General features: G+C 41.8%; 1 protein-coding gene across 8 annotated transcripts in view; it reads right to left on the reverse strand.

Annotated features, from left to right (window-relative positions):
• Nucleotides 1–23,607, reverse strand: part of KIF1B (kinesin family member 1B) — a 147,470-nt gene that overhangs the window by 61,549 nt on the left and 62,314 nt on the right. For 7 of the 8 annotated variants that reach the window (XM_074933986.1, XM_074933982.1, XM_074933985.1 and 4 more), the window contains 7 exons: nt 21,064–21,143; nt 19,505–19,580; nt 13,007–13,086; nt 11,937–12,043; nt 10,475–10,558; nt 8,627–8,807; nt 7,402–7,474 (listed from right to left, as the gene is read on the reverse strand). In XM_074933986.1, the coding sequence (XP_074790087.1) occupies nt 7,402–7,474; nt 8,627–8,807; nt 10,475–10,558; nt 11,937–12,043; nt 13,007–13,086; nt 19,505–19,580; nt 21,064–21,143 (681 nt within the window). Of the gene's footprint in view, nt 1–960; nt 3,110–7,401; nt 7,475–8,626; nt 8,808–10,474; nt 10,559–11,936; nt 12,044–13,006; nt 13,087–19,504; nt 19,581–21,063; nt 21,144–23,607 lie in introns of those variants that run through there. The other variant, XM_074933989.1, reaches the window with a different exon arrangement.

Genomic DNA, 23,607 nt, shown 5'->3' on the forward strand with positions numbered 1-23,607 from the left:
CACAAGTCATTTAACTGTACAAATGTAACATAGAACATGACCCAACCACACTAAATCAGCCATAAATACTCAAGTTCATTTTAAAAATTGCGTTCAGGTTAAACCTTACAGTAAACCAAGTTTCCCTCCAAAGATTCAGATGTCCTAAAAATTCAAGTCCAAAAACAACTTAAGTAAATAAGAATTAATGAAAAGACTACGTTTTCAAAAGCAAAGAAACAAGTCCTATAGTTAAAAGTAGCACTTTCCAATCAAGATAAAAAACTCCAAAAACCCATAAGCCTAGTTCTTAGTCAAACAGCATCTACTTTTTTGTCCACTATTTTTAGTGTCATTTGTTCTGAGAGATCTGAAGTAGGATCACAGGGTTTGCAAGTGTTTATGGTGTTTTCATTTCTAAATTTAGGTACCTTTGTTTATGGTATAAGTTAAAATACTGCGTCTAAACTGTACTTTTCTGGGGGATGGGGAGTAAATGACCAATGTGATTTCCCCTTAAAGTGACAGATTTGTTCAACAAGACTTGAAACAGAGAGCAATCTGAAACCAGAAGGCACTAGAATGAGGTATTATGTAAAATGAATCAGTTCTCTAGCCCTCCTTTCTCTGCCCCCTCCAATTCACGGTAGTATTCTAAATCCTCACCAGTAATACATCTGAGACCCAAAGCCTAACCACTGCAGTGGAAGAAATCAGCTCAGAGTGTCTTTACTGCACCACTAAAGATCAAAAAGTGCAGTGCACGTTTATCATCTCAGTATAGTAAGTTATAACTAAAAACCATTATAATAGAGACAAGATGGGAATGAGAAAAAGCTTATTTCCATAACATGGCTCTGGCCATGTGCACAGTCCCCCATACAGAGGCAGATTTCTACAGTCATGGCAATTTCATACTGATGTTGATGAAACTAGGCAGGAGGACAAAAAGGCATGGTACTCTCTAAAGGGGTGGGGGGGGGGGCAGTGTCCAAGTAGCTCTCATAAATTTCTGTAAAGGAGACAGCACATCTACAAAAAGCCACGTATTGTCTTGCCAGCTGACAGCTTTTGGTTTACCAATTATTTAAGAACATGGGTTAGGAGGTGAAAAGGTGAATTGAATTGAAGAGCCAGAGCTAAGCTTACAATATAAGTGATCGGTTTCTTCATTTCTAACCAAAAGGTCACAAGAGACATTCAACACTATAAACTAGATTCCCCTTTTGATTGTCTACATAAAAACATGGAGGGAGGCAGCTCTTTATATATTCCAGACAGTATTTTCAGCTTTAGAAAAATACTCCAAGACAAAAAATAAGGAAGGTACACTAGCTAATAGGGTACCCTCTTTTCCACAGTCTTCTAATCTATAAAGGGGTCTCAACATTTTTCACAATATTTCTCCGAGGTCTTGAAAATTGCACCATGATTCATAAACAAAACGGATGTGTTGAAATACCAATATCTTGTGCTTTGTACATCAAGTCACTCAAGTTCTAATTGGCCAACTGAAACCCAAGGTAGATGGTGATCAAAACTGTCCCATTGCAATGCTTCTGAATAATAAGCCAGCACTGACCCCTTCTCCCATTTGTCCAGTGAATCATACTGTAGTTTCTCTGCCAGCTTTGAGGTTAGGTGCAGAGAATTGTCGTCTCATCCGTGGAGGTGTCACAAACTGGTCGTAACGGCTGTGCCCATTAATCTGTTTTGGGTGGATGTTAACTGCAGTGCTCTCTGTATTGCCTCCATTGTTGTGATTGCAATAGGATTGGTGGTGCTGGTGAATGTGGCGTTTCTGTTGGAACTTCTGCAGGTCTGGGTTCTGGTGCCCACTGTGGGACTGCAGTGATTCAGATGAGCCAGATGTCTGACGGCACAAGCTTTTCTGGTAGCCATTGTTGAGAGAATTGCTTCTCCAGCGTAACTGAGGTGGTGTCTGTTGCTGATTGCCAGGCTGTGGCTGAGTGTTTAGCTGTTGCCAGTTAATCTGGATATGATCTTGACTCCTTTGTGAGTCATGTAGGTTCCATAGTTGCTGAGGATCCTGGGAGACAGCACTGCCACCTTTTTCTCTGTTCTCTTCTTTGTTCTCTCTCTCTTCCTCCTTTGGAATTCGGACCTCAATAACCTCATCCTCTGTGATAATTATGTGAGTACCTGGACTCCATGAGTTTCTGTGTTTGGGGTTGCTCTTAAATGGAAACCGGGGCTTACGGTTTTCAGGTGGGATAAATCGGTGAGGCATGTTTTGTCGACGGAGCTGTTTGGCGATTTCCTGCTGTTGCAAGTTCTTAAACCGAATTTGCTCTTGCCTCATCCAGTGCAACCGCCCACGCCTGAAGGCTGGGTCATCCTCCATTAATTGGGAAACACGGTCCTCTTTATCAAGCTCATCATTCTCATCTTTTTTCAAAGCATTTGCATACTTCTTGTCAGCATCCACCACACTCACAGAGTTTGGATTTTTAACATTAGCAGCATTAGCTGTGGTCGACTGGGCTCTCAGCTCTTGTGACCCTATCAGTGGTAAAACCCTCTCCATTTTTAGCATCTTATTTCGGAGAACTTTTATTTCCTCATCCTTCATGTTGTTCTGCCTTTTCACTTCCTGCAAAATATCTTCCAATTTGTCTATATGCACCTTAAGGTCATCCACATCAGTTACTCCCTTCCCACTGGCCATGACATCTTCAATCCTCTCATCTCCAACTCCCACAGTATCCCAGACATCCCGGGCAACAGCTCGCCATGAGTCACGCTCATTGGGATCTTTCTTTCCGTACATGGCACAAAGCTCTTTCATTTTAACAATGGCCAGTGCCTCAATCTCCTGCCTAGTATGCCTGAAGTCATTGAGGGCTACCTCATAGCAGATCTCCTTCACAGCCTGTATCTTTAAGTCTGAGATGGTGACCCATTTTGAGTCTTTGCTAAGGCGCCGGCGTTGTGGTATCTGGTACATTTTAATAGGCTCTCGCTTCTTCCCACTGCTGGGGAGACCACACTTTTTTACAATGGTCTGCAGCTTGCTGGGGGGCAGCTTCTCTCTCAGGGAGGTGATCAGTCTCCAGCTCTCCTCACACGATCTCTTGTCCGAATCATCCCCACTATCAGAGTCTGCATCCTTTGGAAAAACAAAAATCAAGAAGTGGCCCCAAAACAACCAAAATTAAAATTGAAAAAAAAAAGGAAAAAAAAAATAAAAACAGGCAAAGAAAACTAAAACAAATAAAAATTAACAGAACAAATCATATGGATGTCTCTCACGACTGAGTGTAAGGACATGAACATTTCTGTCAGCCTCCCAGCATTGTTTCCTTTAAAATATAAGTTCTCCAGTCTACTAAAATTTACATTTAACTCTAACTTTAAAATACTACATCTAACCTAAGTTCATCCCCTCCCAGCCCTCCTCCAAAACCTTTAAACAGAACTAAAGTCCTTGACAAAAACAAGGTGTAAACTGCACCCCACATATGTTACGAAGACATGCAATTCCATGCCACACACATGTGCCTTGGTTACTGCTGTTGCTTCTTTCAGAAAATCCTCCCCCAGTGAGTGAACACAACAGCCATCGTAGAATGATGGGATGAGCAGCCAGAGTAAGTCGGGTTAACACTGGTTAGTAATGTTGTATATGGTGCTGGGATGCTTGAGTTTAGAATCCACTTTACTACAAGAGCAGCCAGAGAAGTGTTAAGAGGATAAGAAATAATAAAAATAGAAGCAGCCAATAGGGTCGATGTTAAAAGTACCGTAAGTGCTACTATGACAGGTGAAGATGTTTCATAATCCAAGGAAGACTTGCTACAAGCTAAGGGGATAACAAGAATCAGAGTTTCAAAGGGTTTTTCCATTTGCCACCTTGCCATGTATTTTAAAAACATTGACAGACTTGCACGTCTGAAGAGTCAGCATCAGAAGAACGTTATAGTAACTTTTAAAAATTGTTTTAACCAATAAAAATGCTATTCAATACCCAGTTTTCTCCTCATCTTCTCAAACCTTAGTAAACATTTAACAAATTCGCACCTGCAGCTCCCATACGTTTGCTAAGGGTTGCACTTGTTTTGCTTCATTGTTCCAAGTTTTCCAGCAGGATTTCTGAAGAGGTCACTCTTATTAAATCATTTTATTGAGAAACTCTTCAGGTTTCTATAAACTATGAATGGTAACTTGAGAGATAAATGCCACCAAAAACTAAGTGTATTCATTACTGATAACTGCAACCTGGAATTAAGTCAGTCTATTTTTTAAAAGGTGGGTTTTTTATACTTTGAGATCACTCTTCAATATATTGTCCATTTCTGGTTGTTAATCTGATTCTCTAGAGCTTGTATCCCCTTCAAAAGACTGCAAGAGTCAATCTCTGTTGAAGTAACTGCAACTCGCAAGTTTTTCAGACAAAAGAATTACAGAACACATGAAAAATCAAGAACAGCAATAGTCAATTACATGCTAGGGAAATATGCATCTCTGGTTCTAAACCACTGATTGACAGACAATTTAAAAGACCCTATTGGCAATAGTTGAGCAATAAAGAACAGGGTATATGCAATACAATATATTCTGCTTCTGAGAACGATGAGATGGATTTTAGAGAAAGTTCTGTTCTCTAGGGTCAGTAACTTTTTTCTTATTAACATTATGTGTACTGCTTGTGAACTCATATTAAGATTTGTAATAAAAATAATTTAGACCATATTCCCCGTTTAGGCCAGAACAGATCAGTAAAATAATGGTGAATTCTTAAAAAAAAAAAAAATTAGAATCTGACAATAACTCATTATGAGTTTATGGCAAGCAAAATCTGGAGCCCCAAAAAGTAGTGTTACTAGCATACTGCATCGTGCAGTGGAAATGGAAGACACCCAACAGAGACACTGCACACTGTACAGGCTATATGAGTTCAAGGCTTTATCCAGAAAGAAAAAAAGTCATTCATCATTCTTGATGTCACCAATATTACTCATACATTTAAATAATAGCACAAAATGATACACTATGTGGTCATTCTCCTACATGAACTCAAAAATTAACTCTAATCCATTTGGCACAGCTACCAATGTCAAAATTCCCAGGGGTCGCTTCATGGGCATGGCCACCTAGGGGCAGCAAGTCAGATGGGGAGATTATCTGAGAAGTACATATTCATTTTCACTCCAAATTTGAAAGGAAGTTTGGCCAGCCTTGCCCCCTGGTCATGCCAACAAGACATCCAAATATACAGTTATAAGATTTGGGGTCAGGAATTGTAATTTGCTATATGTTTGTGAAGCTTCTATCACAACAGGGGCACAACCTGGTTGACATCTAAGCCTGCCACAAAATAAGTTGTTAACAGCAGCAAGGGTCTCCCAATCAAGATTAGAACAAACAGAAAAAAATACCATTTCACAATTACCAAATGTTGAATTCACTATGGCAGTAGGTCAGAGAGTCTGATACTGTGATTGGATGATACTGTGACAATTATAAACATTTGCCAGTTACAGAAGCTAAAGTTAATCAGTGCCCATGCTTTAGAACATTAACCAATTGTTTTTAAGGGTCAGGAAGGTATTTACCCTATGCACGCCCCCAACCCCACATACAATACTGCAGAAATGGCCAAATGCACCGTGGGGGCGTTTCTGAAGCACTGGGTACTGGCCATTGCCAAAAGCAGCATACTGTCCAGATTGACCAGTGATCTGATTTATTATAATTTCTCAACCTTAGGGAAACAATTTTTAAAGAAGCTCATCACTGATAATTTAGAATGACATCTTCCAACCTTGTCCCCTTAAGATAAGCAAAAAAACCCGAGTTTACAGAAATTACTTTTATTACAGTATTAAATATTCTTCCATAGGAATATACACAGAACAGGGAAATGAACCCGGCTTTACAGAACTTTTACAAATGCAGCCTTGTTTTAAACAGGCCTCAAAATAATTTAACAGTTTTGGCATGTGTATTTCACACAATTTGTTAACTACACATGTGCTTTTCAGGGATAAAATGCTGCCTCATCTTGAAGCTATATCCACGTCTTTCTACGCTAAGTTTTAAGGAGGGAACACCACTTCTCATCTCCTGTGGCTCCAAACAAAACACCCAACGGCTACTCTTTACCTAGACTATTTCCTTATCTCATGCATTCAATTCACTCCTTCCCAGTTTTACTTTCAATACAAAGTCGCCAAGATCAAACACTAGTGACTAGTCCCATCAAACTCTGTTCTGGCTCAATTTGCAGTTGGGCCTCTCCATTCTCAAAGTGATCCCTTTTCAAGAAAAACTCTGAGTGGGAGTTATAAGGCCACCTGATACTGTAGTTAATGAAAAATAGTGTTAACTCTCACACAGCTTGTCTAGCAAGGAATGGATGCCACAGGAGTCCTAGCTCCTCTCTCTGCTCTGGGGAAAGAGGGGAAGAGCCTTGTGACAAATCCAGAAATTTATTCAATTCTTCCAGAGCTTCTAGGGGCTCCCAGGTTCTCAGACTCTTCTTAACAGCAAGCTGCAACCCCTAAAGTTCTTTTCACCAAGCTTAACATTGTCCTGTGGCTAACAAAAATAATAAAGAGCAGATATAATTGACCCAGTGTTACTCAGGAAGATCAGTCTTGATTGCTGGGCTCACACTTGCTCTTCTGATCGACAGGAGGCCCGGATTCTGCATGTATCTGTATTGCACTTTAAAAGCTATGTTCCATTAGAACATATCTGACTGTATAAGCAAGAAATTCCTACCCCCAATTATTACACAATGAACACTCAAGTTGAAACATTAGACTATTTATTGGACTTCCTAGCTATATAGGTGGTGTTTTTCCCATGGGTTTGGAAGAATGAAAACTCCTTTACTACACACCTGCCCTCAATCAGTATTATGCCATGAAGACCCTTGCAAGGGATTCAGACTCCATGCAGAGGGAGGGAGCAGGGTTAAAACATGCACAGTGCAGCAACATTTTCAGACATTATTTGTAAAACCTAGCACATGAATATAGTCTAGGTGTTTTGGCAGCTCAAAATTAGTACTTTCTGGTGATCCAAGACAAACATTCAGAGTTCTAACATTCACAACAACTAATCAGACTATTGAAAAGTAACTTCAAAGCAATGACAACGAAGAAACATCCTCCTGTTGACCCAAGTTACAATTCAGCAAACTTGACCAGCCCTCCCAAGCACTGCTTAGTGCCCACAGGTGGGTGAATATAATCTCCACATTAATAAGAGTAAAGCATGAGATGTGTCCACTTAGCCACTCTAATTTTCACTACTGTAGATAGTGTTTAAGGGGGGGGGGGGAGATTGTGCTTTATGCAGACATCCCAAGCGAGTTTCCTGGACTTTAGGGTCAATAAAGGCAGCAGTTAACCTTCGCCAATAATACAAGCAACCAGAAGAATTGACACCTACCAGCCTCTGCTGCTCCAACAAGAGATCTGCTTCCTCTTTCTCCTTCTTGTACAAAATCTCCATTTCTTGTAACCTGGAGAGAAAAACCACAAGGGAAGCAGAAGCAGCCGTGTAGACCATTATTTGTGTTAGTGTTACTCTGTGCACAGACTCTGTTAAGTAACAGAGACAAGGGCAAGTCTGGGGTGTACGACTGTCAATACACTAGCATGAAAGATACTATACTTCCTGCCTCCTTCAAACTAGACACTTTTCAGTTCACTTGGAATGAGAATTATCTTAGATCCGTGTGACCAAGAATTTGACCTATTCTGTTCCACTACTGCCTATGTTAGTGAATGTACTCTCTGAAGTATACAAAAAGCCTTATTTAAGCAAATGATCCACAAGCAGGAAAACATCAGTTCTGTAACTGAACTAAAATAAAGGATTAAATACAATTAGACATGTCACAGCATACAATTAAGGCTGCAAAAAGTGTAACTCTTACTGTGTGTGAGGAGTCACAAGTACTACTGCTAGTTTGTATATTTAATAGTTTGATTTATTAGAAACCGAGGAGTTTAGTTTCCTCCAAATACAAGGCAAGGAGAAGTCTCAGTCAGCAGAGCACCATATCTGAGTAATTTCTGGTCCTCTTAACCCTTATGAGCAGACAGCCTTCTGGAGGCAAAAACTCAGGGAAGTCCCAGATTGCATAATTTTCCAGCATTCCTTCTTTGTCAGTTTAAGAACAAATGTGTCAAGAGACCATCCAATTCCTCCCCCTATACTCCCTGCATTGGCCATAAATTTGATGCTTAGGGGGCATAAGTGGAATTTTAAAGAAGTAGACTCATAAAATAAAGAGATAGGGACAAATATGAGCAAGTAGCCTGATCCTCTCAACTTTGGGAGCAGAGGGCCCCCTTGGCAGATCCAGCTTTAGATCACAGAAAGGTGTGGGCAAATCTCTCTCAGACACTCTACAGTACAAAATAGGAGTATGTTTGTGTTAATCTAGCTTAGTCTGGATTTTTTTTTTTATTTTTTTGAAGTGGGCTGCAAAGTCTGGCTCTGGTGCCCTCATTTCACAGGGAGGTAGGAATTAACCAGCCTTTCCTAGAGAAAAGCAGGCATTTATTTAACTTCAGACTGATGTAAGAGTTGACGCAACCCTAAACAGGTCTAACAAAATATATCAGACATGCCAAGTAAAATAACGGAGTTAGTTTAGTCCACTTACCTCTTCTCCATCTCCTGCTTCATATCAATGCCTTGTTTCTCCAAGAGTTCTCTCTGAGCAAATGTCCAGTCTACTGGTTCAGAGGGAGTTTCAGCGGATGGAGTCTTCTCCCTCTCTGCTCGTGCTTGCTCAGGGTGGTTGAATCGGAAAACGTGATTTTTACCCATGATGATACGATTTCCTAAAACAAAAAAAAAATTAACTCTTTAGCGTAAGAACACCAGAACCAGTGAGAGATGAAGTTTAGTATCCAGTGAAGTTTACTCTAAGCTGTTTAGGTAACCTGAGGATCAGAAGACAGGATTTCCCAATGAGAATTTGGACAATATTTAAACATTTAGTAGTAGGTGGCCAAACGGACAAAAGGAACACCCTACTTAGTGCAGAGGAGGTTAAACTGTACATCCCATTGCCTGCCGCAGAAAATGCTCACATAAGAAAACCTGTCCATAGAGCCAGATTTAAACCCCTGCAGAAACGTACCACAAAATAAAGAATGTCTTGCTGATGGACTGACAGCTGCAACAAGTCAGCTAGTCAACTAATTTTTTAAAAGAGGTGCGGAAATCATGGGCAAAAGCCACCCTACAAACATATCTGTTTTAGATAATCTAACCTCAACCATCTGAAGAATGGATGCTTTACATTTTTTAGTAGAGATCTGCCCGATACGTCACTTAAGTTTCTACTCAAGTCCTAATTCGTGGAATTTCTGGGGAGGTATTTACTACTTCATTCTCCATAGCGTAAGTAAGAGCCACAGTTAAGTGGTAAGGTAAGAATTGCATCTAAGTGCTACTGGAATCAGATGTACAGGAAACTTAAAACAAGTGCCTAATATAATTGATAAAATACTTCTGCTCTCTCCATGCAACATAAATAAACCTCCAGAGCAATCAAGACCGTCACTGTGAACCTACTAGTAAAACAACTGCCTTCTAACGAGGTTAATGATATTTAATCAATAGTTTTAGTGATGTAATTGTCAAGAAATAAGCACTGAAGAGATGTATAGAAAGCTATTTTTTAAGTTAGCTTGCAAGAGAACATGAGTAGCAGTTCCCCCTCTGCAGGACATGCCCAGCTTGCACCAACATTTTTCAAAAGAGTGGGATGATTGGGAGAGAGAGAGAGAGACTGGAAACCAACTTCCATCCCCACATCCAGCATTTTGCTGAAGTTGATGCACTTAATTCCTTGCAAGCACCCACTCACAGTCCAGAATCCATTGCACTAGATTGCATTTCAGGACAAGAAGAACATATGCTCATGATTTAAAAGAAACTGAACTCTGGTGGTCTCAAGCTTACAATTTATGAAAGCCACTCTCCTTGGCCCCTGAGACATGAGGGACATGTGGAGATCTAACCAGGTTACTGAGTACACGCTACTGAGTTAAAAAAAGGACACGCTGTTGTGCTCCTGCATGGGGTCACATCTTAGCTGTGCCAGAGAAGCTAGGGATTTTCCATCAGCAGCTGGCAGTCTGCTCTCTCACATCGCAACTGCCAAAGGCAGTAGTCTTGGCTAAGTACATACTGAATGAATATCAGAGTAAGTAGGGAGAGAGACGTAAGCAGAGAGTGCCCTGTGTTGCAGTGAACATTTAAATCTGGCTTTCAGCTGCTGCAATGTGAAGGGCCTGAGAAAATAAGAAAAGCAGGAACAGTCACTAATGGAGATATAAATGAGGTTAACTCCTATATGGTACCTCCACTACAAAAAAGAATACATCCCTTATCTTTAACAGCATCCAGTTTTCCTCACTAGTCCCACAGGAAATATCCTCTATGGACAATTCCTGAGGAACAATCTGTCACAAAAAGTCAAACTTCTGAAGTCTCTTACCTGATCGCAATTGCACAGGCTGCACAACCCTCTTGCCATTGACATATGTTTCCGACCGTTCACAAGGCTCCAGAGTAACAATAACTAGAAGAAACAACAGTATTAATGCCACAGAACTCAGTTTATTTAGTGAGTGTTCCATAGTGAGAAAATGCAGAAAGCCCAGAGATCTTCTCATCCCCTGTCTACCAGCACACTGCATATAAGCAGACAATGCACTGCTTCCTACATCCTCCACAAAGATTCCAGGGAGGTTATTCTTTGATATTACATCCTGGTTAGGAATGGATAGCAGCACATGACAAAGTGGTGATTCAGCCAGTATTTCTGACCACCCAGGTAGTACAGGTATCCATCTAACTCATTTGCTAGGGTTGTTTTGTTTTTTCTCCTCATTTTTTCATGCTGTAATGACTTTGCTGTCATACTCGATATTTGCACTGCCTAAACCTTGATCAGTCACACAGACGCCTTGTTATAAGGTTTGAATAATGAACTTAGTACATTTCACACATCAGCTCTTTCATTTATTTGTAATGGATTTCAGCACTGTAATTATTGTAGGCAGATGTGACAGGCATTATGGGCCTGATCCTGAGACGTACTAAGCACACACTGTTCCTACTGAAATAACTGGGAGTCACAGGGGCTCAGCATCTCATTATTAGATTATATCTGCCTCAGTAACACCACAGGCAGCTAGAGGGAACATTGGCTAAGACTCCAGAGTTGTAGCAAGTAAAAATTAAATACTTCTATAGCAATAACTAAATAACCCCTTATAAACACTAAATCCTCAATATCCAAGGTAAGCAAGTATTATCCCTGTATTATAGGTGAGGGAACTAAAGCTGAGGGGTAAGTGACTTGTTTCAGGCCACTGAGGGATTCGGTTAAAGCCAGGATTAAAACTCAGGTGTTCCTGAACTCCCACTGTTATCTTCTGACTACCCCCATCATGGATTCAGTTCCACTTTTCAAGAGGCAACCCGGACACCCAGAGCAGAACAAAAGGAAACACCATTTATAGCTTCATCCAAAGAAGAATTGTCTAAACTGTACTACCGATTCCACCTGGTCAGAGCACAAAGGATCAAGACTGGATATAAATGGTAGCACTCCTGCTTTGGGCCAGCATCTGAGCCAAAGGATGCAGTACAGAAATGTAAAATCTTAGTACTGCATTATTCTAGTTATAGCTTTATCTCCAATAACTAAGTCTCATCAAACCCACAGAGAAAATAACTTCACTGATCTGATGCACAAGGGCTATTCAGATCCCATCTAGCCTCTCAGCTCTTCTCCCCTCCACACTTCAAACACACATTTCGGACCACAGCTGCTAGTACACAGATCAGTTTTTTGAAAGACCCAAAAACTATCCAATGCTGAAGACCACTTTCATGGAGAAAGTAGCGCTTACTCCTGCATTTATATGTAGGAATTTTAAGTGCCATCTCACCATCACCATTGTGGTTCCTTTCACTTCGGAAGAGACAGTGTTCCTCTTTAATGTGAGCCCCACTCAGCACAATGTCTTGTCGCCGCTCGGCATCTGCCTGTCCAACCCTGCACCCAATAGAAAGCATTTCACTCACAACTCAAACATTGTCTACTTTATAGCCCATACAGCAGATACATTTCTCTGGCTATTGTGAGAATAAAATACTACAGACTATTATCCCTAACCTTTTAAGAGCTGAGAAAATGCATCCCTGTGCCAGCAGGATATTATGCTTAGTGTTGGCTTTTGAATGGTTCACCAGATGATGCACACTTTTTTGGGGGTGGGGAGGCAAGGTGTGGAGGGGCACTGTGCAGGGAAGAGGATCTATATAATGGCATACTTTAGTTCTGTATTACTCTCCATCTGTTCCAGGAGGACTATGCCCACCTAGCAGCTGAACACTGCTCTATGTTCTAAAGATCAACCCCTCCTTCTCTTCTTCCCCCAGCTCTCCTGCCAATACACTATGGAAAAAAATGCCTTCTGGACTCCAAATCCAGCAACTAAATTTAATCCTGCGCACATGAACAAGGACTGATGTCAAGTGTGTGTCTACACTGCTATTCAAGAAAATAATATACCTGGGTTTGGGTGATGTGCTTACAAAGGGGGAAAGTGTGGAAAAACAAGAATGGAGAACTATTTTCAGTTTAACTTAAGGCGACACTAGAAATCTAACCAGCTTTACAGAGCTGAGCAGTTTTGAGTACTCCACTTACCCAAGTCCCCCAACCATTTTATGCATTTTACTATAAATTACACTGTCCTATATTTTCAAAGCGGTTTCTCTTTCTTGTTACTCTGTGAAAGACCCAGTGGAAAACATCTAGGGAAGCTGAGTGACAATACACTGTACTATTAAAGCATAAACTAAACTAAACAAAACATATTTCTCTAATCTGTAATTGATGGTAATCTTAGGTGTTATTTGCAACAGCAGGTAAACCAGTTCAACAGAGAAGAGTAATTTAAACTGATGTGCCTTTAACAAGAAGTCTCTTAAGTGTAGTAGAGCCAAATCTCACCTAGTGATGCCATCTTTGATATAGTAAAGCAGACATTCTGACATGAGTGGATCTTCATTGAGGTTCACAAGATGAGGTGTCTGCAACAAAATACAGAACATGTTAACTGAGAGTGGAGTACCTTCAACGGCTCTGCCTGCTGTGGAGACTGTAAAGGAACCCAACCGCTTCACCACATACATCAGTGAAACTCCAGATTTCTCCAAAAAACCCTGCATTTGTAAATGAAATGCAAACTTTTTCACACAGGCAGAGACCCATCTCAGGACAGGGGACAAGTATCAGCCAGTAGAATCACAGCTCCAGTTGGCTGATGTTCTAGGTAAAGAATGCAGGGAAGAAAATATTTTATACTGAAGAATTATGGATTCCCTGTCTCAGTAAGTTTTGATAAAGGTGAGAGGAAGGGAAAGTTCAACAGCAGCATTCTTCCATATGCTTTGGTGTGAAAATCTAGATTGTTGTGGAACTTGAGGTTTTTTTTGTTTTGTTTTTGTTTTAATATAAAGAACAGACCCTCCTTATACTCCATCTCCAGAGCTTGTAAACCTGGAAACGATATCTAAACTACTGACACTTCCTCATACAAGCAGCTAAGAATCTCTTCACCTACAGTGCTACTCAACTTAGTCTCTACAATTATTAAACCAACCTTCTTCGGTGAAAACACCCCACTGGAATCAGCAAACAAGTCACATGGCCTTGGTGTGAAAATCTGGCCAATGAGATAGCAGCAAATCACAGTTTAAAGAACACAAAAGAAGGGTAAGAAACAAGAGTCAACCAGACAGCAAAGAATCAGATCAAAGGACAATGAAAATATTAACAAGCCAGTTTCTTTTAACCTACAACTATCAATAAGCAGATCTGTTTGGATCATTCCCTTAAGAATGTCTAGCTCCATCAGTTTGTAGTAACTCTAAAAGGAGTTTACTTGTTAGATGTGTAGTAGCATTCAATTCATGGAAGCTCAAAGGATATTTACATATGAGACAAGGCAGCTGAGCTGGTACATGCTGTCTAAGAGACAAAGCAATAACTTTCACCTAGAAATTAAAGTATACTATTTACATGGCACCCGTGCACTAGCAATGGGAACTAAAGCCCCTGCAATATTTGCTCCCACATGTCACCCCACGGGACAGGCCTTGTCAAATTAAAACTGCTCCCATTAGCCACCATTGAGAAAAGTATTCTGCAGCACAAACAAGGACTTCATATTGTCCATGGTGAAGTGTGGACTGAGCACCGTGTCTAAAACGAATCATGTTTGGCTCACTGTTTGCACCAAATGGGATTATAGACTACAGATTCAGTCAAACCATTTTAGAGAAAAAAAATCCTTTGATGTCTAAGAAAGTTTAAAAATGCCCAGTCAGCTACATCATCCAACAATAAACGGTCCCTAGGCTTCAAAATTTTGGGGAGTTAACTGAACAAATATGGGAGGTCAGTTCAGTGCAGATAGTGACCTTCTTGCAGTCATGTAAGTACCCACGTACCAATTTACTAATTCACTTTGAATGGGGGTTATTTATGAAATGAGAAATGGAAATAAAGGTGAAGTGTAATGACAGCACTTACTATTAAATAAATATTCATACACTGAAAAAGTTTTACTGCACTCAGAAATCCAGGATTTCTTTATGACAGAATAAATGATCGGAGTACACATTAGGGTGAAATCTGCATAGTCATGCAAAGAAAGAAATACAAAGTTGGCAGGACGTATTATTTTTGTTTTATAGTACCTTACATGTTAGAATTATTTGTATAAATTTTTCATAAAGGAGATACTCTTTTTGCTTCTGTTTTCTAGATTTTATATCTGAACAATTCTAACCTATTGACACTTCCTGCTACAGGCAGCTAGAGAGCTCAGTTTAGAACTTCACAAAAATCTAAACTGATTAAAACAAACCTTCTTTGGTGAAAACGTCCCATTGGAATCAAACAAGTCCTGTGGCCTTGGTGTGAAAATCTAGCCAAGGCAAGGCACCATGCGGATTAGAGAATAAAGTTAAGAAAAGTCAATAGGAGAGCAGAGAGGCTGAGCATCAACTCAAAAAAAAAAAAAAAAAAAAAAAAAAAAAACATACCAACCAGCAACAGATCAGAGAGGAGCAAGTGAGATAATTCGGGAATAGTCTGTACAATTTATGAATTGTACGTGAGATTATGAAGTGTGTGTGTGTGGCAAGCTGCATACTCCATTTTGAATGTGCAGTCTTTTGCCCTCTCTATGGCTTGTTTGCCTTCATCTGGCAAATCTTCTAAATCGGGGTTCTCAATTATGGGGGGAGGTCACGAGCCATCAGCCCCAAACCATGCTTCGCCTCCAATATTTATAATAGTGTTATAAATTAAAAACACTTTTTTTTTAATATATATTTAAGGGTGGGGGTCGCACTCAGAGGTTTGCTGTGTGAAAGGGGTCACCAATGCAACTGTTTGAGAAACACTGTTCTGAATAGTTCTCGGGTTTGTGGGACTTTCCCCACTTTGACCCACAAATCCCTTTGTCCAACTTGAAGTAGCTCTAGTCCCACAATGCTGGCTGGACTCAGCTCCCTGCTCTAAGTGTCGCAATCTTGCCTCTGGCACATAACACTGCTCTGGGTTGGCCCAGCCGGCCTAAAGGGGCAGCTGCTGGGCCCAATTTGAATGAGTGCCGCCCTGCCTGCCTGCCTGCCTGCACCCAGATCGCTCTCCAAGGGCGCATAAGGGAAGGGGGAGATAGAAAGTGAGGGATATCACAGCTTCAAATGTTTATTGTTTTGTATGATCTGTATCTCCTGTGCTTTACATGACTAAGGATAAGAGCACAAAAGTGTTAGACTGAGCAAAAAGCCTGCATGGGTATTGACTGCTTCACAACTACTGCATGCCACAGAGAATTTAAATGTAACCAGAAGTGTCATACCTTTATGGTGGAGTTCTGGGGGAGGGGGGAGTTTAACACACCACAGAATCTAAAGAGTCAGCCCTGGGGGTTAGGTGGCTGGATACTGGGTTCCAACACTTGGCGGAGGTGCCAGATAGAAAGTCTGAGCCCTGAGATTGTGGCTAGAGACCCCAAAATTGGGGCGATAGCTGGACTCTGTTCAGCCTCCAGTCCTCTATGCTTTGGATTCCCCTTCCAGCAGTCCTAGTGGGTGTTCAGACTGAAGTGACTCCTCTCACCAGAAACCCATAATGGAATAGTTAGCTCAGAAGGGAGCCTCTGTGGCCCAATGACAGAGTTAGAGGGGGCACAGATAAATAAAACAGAACTCTTCCTCATCCCAAAAAAGATAAAGATAACCAAAGACTACAAGAGAAGATATGCCACACACTGCATTACCGCTGCTCAGTGAGCAAAAGGAAGGCATTTAGAGTTGTAGAAGAGTTAGAAACTGCTTCTGTAATCTACTGAAAGAAGCCAAATCCTACACAAAGGCTCAGCTACTACAAATAGCATTAAGGGATTAACACCGTATGGACATGTAGAAAAAAGTGCCCCGTGGTTTAGACGTGTGTATTTTGGTGCACTGCTTCAAACAGGACGTCCTTGGACTTAATACACAATTGGTTCCTGAAAATTGTATCGTGAGTCAAAGCGTCATAACTCGGAACCACAATCCACTTCATTGCGGGACCAAGCGTTGGAAAGTCAAAACCGATTATCAAAAGTTGAATCAGGGTGTCAATTCAGAAACATCAAAAGTGCCATTTGTCGTAAGTCAAACATGGTAAAGTCGAGGACTGCCTGTACTAGTTTTTAAAGAAAGTCAAACTGCCCTGTCACTGGGTAACCCTAAATCAGGGCACTTTGTAATCAAGAAAATTTGGCAATTTGAAAGATGTTTGGTACTGGTAAAATGGGCAGTTCAACCACCCTGAAGTCCATTGTTTTTCTGCACAATAGATATGCCCATCAACATCCGTGCAAGCATTCCATGCCCAGTGTTCCTCAAGGATCTAGAAGGATCTCCCCTGCTCCCACCCCTCCAGGGTGGACAGTATAGTTCAGTTTCCACAGCTCATTTCAAACAGTACCCTGCCACCAAGAGAACAAATTGTGGAGATGGTTATGTTTGTGATGAGGATACCTTTCCATTCAGGAACTAGACAGACAATTCATTTTATGTTGTTTGATTTGTAAAAGCTGATACAGATACTATGGAAGCACTCCAATACCACAGAGATGGGCACCAATACGAACTATCATAGATTCATACTAGTGACTCAGAAGTAAAAAGCTTTATAAAACATTCTAATTTTCTATCTAGAGCGCTAATACTTTCACAGCTACAGCTACCAATTACCACAGGAAGAACTATAAAAACTAATTTAAGTGGGTAGTAAGGAACAGGAGCAGAGGGAACTAGTAACAGATCAGTGGTTTAATGGGCTTATTTTCTCTAGTACATGTTTCCACAGGTAGAACTTGCTAACTTCTATTGAAGCAACTACACATCCCTAATAGCTTTCATAAACAAACCTGGTCAGCTGAAAATGCATCAAGAGAGTCATTAAACAGAGCTGATGGCCTCTCAGGGAAAATCTACATGGTGATACAATCCACAATGTGAGAGAAGAGAAAAAACTCAAGGAAATGTGTCATGAGAATGAAGAAACATTATGAACCTTAGATGCTTTGGTAGTAAGTTACAAAAGACAAACCAAAAACCATTTGTAAGTGAAATATGTTCATTTAAACACATCAAGAAAAACAACAGCTATCATTTCAGCTAAAGGCAAATCAATAAATCTCCCTCCTGGGCTTCTGTGCAAAGTCTTCAGAAGGGTCCTAGTTAACACAGCAACACTGGGGGTTCTCAGATTTATTATTTTATTACGCACTTAGGTAATGATGCCCAGGTCTCAATCTAAAAGCGAGGCTAAGGTTTGTTTTGAGGGGGTAGAAAGATCTTGTTTCAGATCTTGTAACTAATAATTAGTGTGTTTACTGCATGGATAACTCCTCCCACAGCTCCCTCTTCCCATGCAGAAGTTCAGGTGGCATTAGATTTATCACATTTCCATAGTTGTGCCTCTTTAGTTCCACTTAAATGTTAGCGAAAGGTGACTGATATGGACTAAAGGAACCATGCACCCTCCCACCCACCCCCATGCCTATAAATGCTCAGTGACAAATTAATGGAAGTTTTATAAAGAAAATGGAACCAGAACATCTTGGGATGTGATTTAATGGCAGCATTACTAAGCAACAGTTGTTGCAGGAAGTGGTACTGGCAAGCTAGTTAGTAACACATCTGAGTCAATACTGAATCAGTGGCCTAGCATAGAGCAAGAGATACTGCTCTCAGAAGTGTTCTCTTTCTAAAGGAAGATTAGATCTCTCAGTCGCTTTTGGACATTATAGTCTTACAGTACTTCTCATACTGCTCCAGTTTCTTTTCTAAATTGAGGCTAGCATGTATAATACATTCTGCCTACCCTAATAATCAGCAGAAGGCACTGTGGACATAATTCTTTACTTCGCCTCCTAAGAGCACTAACTCATGTGTAGTACTGCTGGTGTCAAGTGACAGTTTTCACTTCTTAGGTGAGTGTATTTCAGCAGTGCGGGAGGAAATCCCCGCATACAAAAAAGAGTACTGAGGTCCTTCAAGACTGAAGAGTTGCAGAAATTTAAAGTAGTATAAATCATGAAAGGTAGCTTTTACCAACAACTAATGGTTATCCAAAAACTCTCTGTGAAAGGTATCCATTACTTGGGGGCCAAAGACCACTAGAGTGTCTCTGTAGCTTACAAAGAAACCAGCCTCCACATCAGGGGTGGGCAAACTACGGCCCGCGGGCCACATATGGCCCGTCAAGCCATTTCATCTGGCCCTCAGCTCCTGCTGGGGAGTGGGGTCAGCGGCTTGCCCTGCTCCGCGCAGCTCCCAGACAGCAGCCAGCATGACCCCCACTCGAGCTGCTATATAGTACACGGAGGTATGGCCAGGTGGCTCTGCGCGCTGCCCCTGCCCGCACCCCCAGCCAGAACGCTCTCTCACACACACACACACCCCGCCCTCTGAACCCATTGGTCCCAGCCCAGAGCACCCTCCTGCACCTCAAACCCCTCATCCCCAGCCCCACCCCAGAGCCCATGCCCTCCAGCCGGAGCCCTCACATCCCTCCCCTGTACCCCAACCCTCTGCCCCCGCCCTGATCCCCCTGAACCTCTTCGTCCCAGTGTGGAGCTCCCTCCTGCACCCCAAACCCCTCATCCCCAACCCCACCCCAACCTGGAGCCCCTTCCCACACCCTGAACTCCTCATTTCTGGCCCCATCCCAGAGCCCGCACCCTCAGCCAGAGCCCTCACCCTCTCCCGCATCCCTCCCAATTTCGTGAGCATTCATGGCCTGCCATACAGTTTCCACACCCCAAGTGGCCCCCAGGCCAAAAAGTTGGCCCACCCCTGCTCTATGTGAATGGTGGTCCCACCTGGCTGACCAGCCTCTTCCAAAATTGACTCAACATTTATCATCAATATTCTGTACCTTTTTAGGGGAGAAGACTCCCAGTGTTCCTCCATCTTCCCGAATGGCAACTCCCATTTCGGCCAACAAGGCCTCCCTACACAGAGAGAAAAGCAAGAAGTGATGGAGGTGCTTTGTAGCCCAACTGGTGCAAATCTGATCCAAATGAAAGTTTCAACTTACCAGTCATTGTTAGGGCCCTACCAAATTCATGACCATGAAAAATGAGTCATGGACTGTGAAATCTGGTCTCCCCCGTGAAATCTGGTCTTTTGTGTACTTTTACTCTATAATATACACATTTCACGGGGGAGACCAGTGTTTCTCAAACTGGGGGTCCTGACCTACAAGGGGAGTTGGGGGGGGGGGGGAGGAGAGAGAGATATCTATATCTATATCTCTGGGCCAGGCGCCCAGCTCTGAAGGAAGCGCGGCTGGACAACAGCAGCTGCAAGCAACAGCACAGAAGTAAGGGTGGCAATACCATACCCTGCCATCTTTACTTCTGCACTGCTGCTGGTAGCAGCTCTGCCTTCAGAGTTGGGCTCCCAGCCAGCAGTTGCTGCTCTCCAGCTGCCCAGCTTTGAAGGCAGCACCCCCACCAGCAGCAGCGCAGAAGTAAGGATGGCAATACCACAACGCCCCTACAATAACCTTGTAACCCACCACCACCACACCACCCTTTTGGGTCAGGACCTCTACAGTTACAACCATGAAATTTCAGATCTAAATATCTGAAATCATGAAATTTATTATTTTTTAAATCCTACGACTGTGAAATTGACCAAAATGGACCATGAATTTGGTAGGGCTCTAGTCATTGTATAATGTACTGTGCTACCAACAAGTCCGCATCCTGACTGGCCATCAGCCAAGGGTGGTATCTTACATATGCAACAGGATTAACTCCTATCTTTCAGCTCCATAACACAGAGGGCTGCAGAACTGAAGAAGCAGAACTTATGTAGGTCTGACACTCCAGTTTAGGGCAGGCAATGATACATCACAAGAGTGAGCAGCTTTTACAATATTTATTCCACAAATCTGCCTATCCCTCCGGAAAAAGCTAAGATCTGTTCTAAATGGCAACATTTATTCATGGTAAACAAGTGTGTAAGCTAGACAAGTTACAAAAGCTTGAGTTTATTTTTCTGGTTCATTCTACAACTAGTCTACTCCCTCCACTAGATTAAATCACCCTAAAAATCCAAAGACAGTTAAGATGCTAATGACCAATCCTCTTTTCTGTGCCATCCTGGATTGAAACCCCAGAAGGCTGATGCAGCAACTCTAGCTGCTGCTTCAGTCCCACCCTTACCCAACAGGAGTATCTTCTATGACAATTCTAAGCAGAGGTATGTCCTTGAGGTATGGTATTGAAATACTGCTTCTGTCCGTATTACCCACTCACCTGCCATAGTGGAATACAAAGAGCAGATGGCATGCCACCAAGAAGTGTGCTAGCTGCTTCCATACTCTGGTTTTCTAGGGCAAGTTCAGCTTTTGACTATACTCTCTTCTTCTTCCCTCCTTCCCCTCCCTCACCCCCGAGGACATCCACAGCATTTCTTCCTCCTGACCTCTCCATCCTAATGGCCTCAGTCTTCCGCAGCTTCTCCTCCCATGTCTCATTCAGCTCTGCAATGATCTTCTCTGATTCCTGTGTAAAACCCCAGTATAGAATTAACAGACTGAAGGGGAATGATATGAAGCCCCCCGATTTAACACCACATCTCAAAAAACCAGGGCTAAACAAGTATTTCAGACCTAAATGTGATCTGAATTATTAGGACCCAGCAGCAAATGCTCAAGTGCTAATTTTAAGCCTCATTATCAATGCAAAGTTATTAAACACAAAGTATCTCTGGGCAACCCAGACTCCTCCTACAATACCCATTTTTGCAAGAACCTACAATAACTAAGAACCTCTACATTTGAAGTCTACTGTTATTCCCAAAGCTCAATACATTCGTACTGGCCAGGGCCTGACGAGCCTAGTGATTAGCTACAAAAAACCCTGCAAGCAGCTCCAATTCTAAGACACTGGGCTATAAGCGTCCAGGAGATTATATGGTCAAGACATAATGGGTGCTGTTTAAGTCTCCAGGAAAGGAATCTTGCTAGACAAAGCAAGAACAGCTCCTGTCTGCTGAGACTTTTTTGCCTGTAGCAGTCTCTATCATAATAGCTAGTAAGTCTCGGATTTTAGTATCTCGTCCTATAAATTAGATTGTAATGCATTCTGGAGCCTTCTGGATGAAAACTGTTATATAAATGGGTGTCATAACATTTGTCATTTGTTCTTGCATATTCCTGGAGCTATATGTATAGAACTTGAGTGCCGAAGACAATACACAACAGGGTGTGGTTAAGGATGCCACATACCCAAAAATCAGCTTCATCGTAACGGACAAGGTGACAAGTCAAATGCCTTCAGCATATGATACATATCAGGCTGGGTGGTTTGTACTTGCTGCACTTAGATAGGGGCTATTTTTACCAGTTTCACCTTGGAATCTGCTCTGCATTCTCAGCCAGTCAGATTGACATACTAGTCCAAGCTATTTCATAATAAACTTCAGCCCTTAACCTACACTTCCTCAGCAAAGCTACATTCAAGGACAAATGTGCAAATAAACAAAGAGCATATTTCAAATGAATTGTGAAAAGCTGGCTGCAAAAGGCTGTGGCCAACTGTTTACCAAAAGTAGCCTTTTGTGGGCTTGCACCAACCACACTGCTGTGTAACAGGCTGAACCACTGATGGTGGGGGAGGTGATGAGAAAATTAGGAAACTTATTAGCCTCCCCTTTCCTATTTTTTAATCACCCTTCATGTTCCTCTAGCAATGTAATCCTTCAGGAATGCAGCTCCCTCTCTCCCTGCGTGCGTGCGCACACACGCACGCACACACTCATTATGGAAATATTAGAGAACACATCTGAAAGCTACAGCATAGAAGACTGAAAATTTATCTAAAAGCAGGATTAAAAATGAACACGTCTGCCCCAGAGGAGTTCTCCCCATTCATAAAAGAAAAAGCAGAGTTAAAGCATTTATGCTTCAGTGGACTGCACTGCTGCATTAGGGACACACAGGAATGAATGCAAAAAGTCATACAGAGACTCTTCTCCCCTGAATAAAGCTGGGGGAAGGCAAAAATTTCTCTCAATTCAGCCTAAAGTTGTATTAAAAGAATACATTTTAAATCATAAAACCTCTTCAAGGACTCTGAGCCCTTGCACAGGGACAAATATTCAAATCAAAAGCTTATCATAATATATGCAGGCCAACATTAAAGTGATCCTTGGCTACTGTCACCATTAAAGCCAAGTACAGGCAACATAACCCTCATACCATAGACACTCCCTATGAGGGAGGCATGGCAATTAAAACTGAATTCCCTCAGCCCCATAAATTATCACTTCCTAAATCACCTTCCAGACTTCATTCCATTTTTGACACCCCCGCCCCCAAAATGGGCATCCATTTCAAGGAATTCTGAGGGCCTGCTGTCCTTAGTCCAGCCCTTCTACCAAAATCAATGGGCTAGCACTCTCAGAGAAAGTTTGGGATAAGAGCTCCAGCAGCACTGGGCAATAGGTTGTCAAGTCTCCAAGAATTTTAGTAAATGAGGCTGTGAGCGTCAAGCTGAATGGGGGCTCAATTCTCTCTCGCTCTGGTACTGAGGACTGAGCAGGATATTAGTAGCTCCCCATCCCCACAATAATCAGTATGATTCAGTGTGGCATTTACTACCACTGTAAGAGGGTTTCATCACCATCTTACAAACCTGAAGCTGTCAACATTTCTTCCCCAAGAAGCTTTTCACAGGGGCCTTTTCAATAGCTACAGCATTTACAAAGCTTTAGCACAAGAGACCATTTCTTTTCTCTAGACAGAGATAAAGGGGAATGTTTCTTCCCCTCTCCACTCCATCCAATGTTTTGAATTGAGAAACAGTTATTTCTCTACTCTCTGAAGCAGCTTAAGACTAAAGCATAATGTATGACAATGGAACAAAGTGGAAGACATCAAAAATCTCACCCAAACAGGGAAATCACATCCCTGCAAGAAAATCCAGAACTCATTTTACACCTCCCACCTCCCCATTTATTCTTTCT

The sequence above is a fragment of the Natator depressus genome, chromosome 18 (assembly GCF_965152275.1).
Source record: "Natator depressus isolate rNatDep1 chromosome 18, rNatDep2.hap1, whole genome shotgun sequence".
NCBI lineage: Eukaryota > Metazoa > Chordata > Testudines > Cheloniidae > Natator > Natator depressus.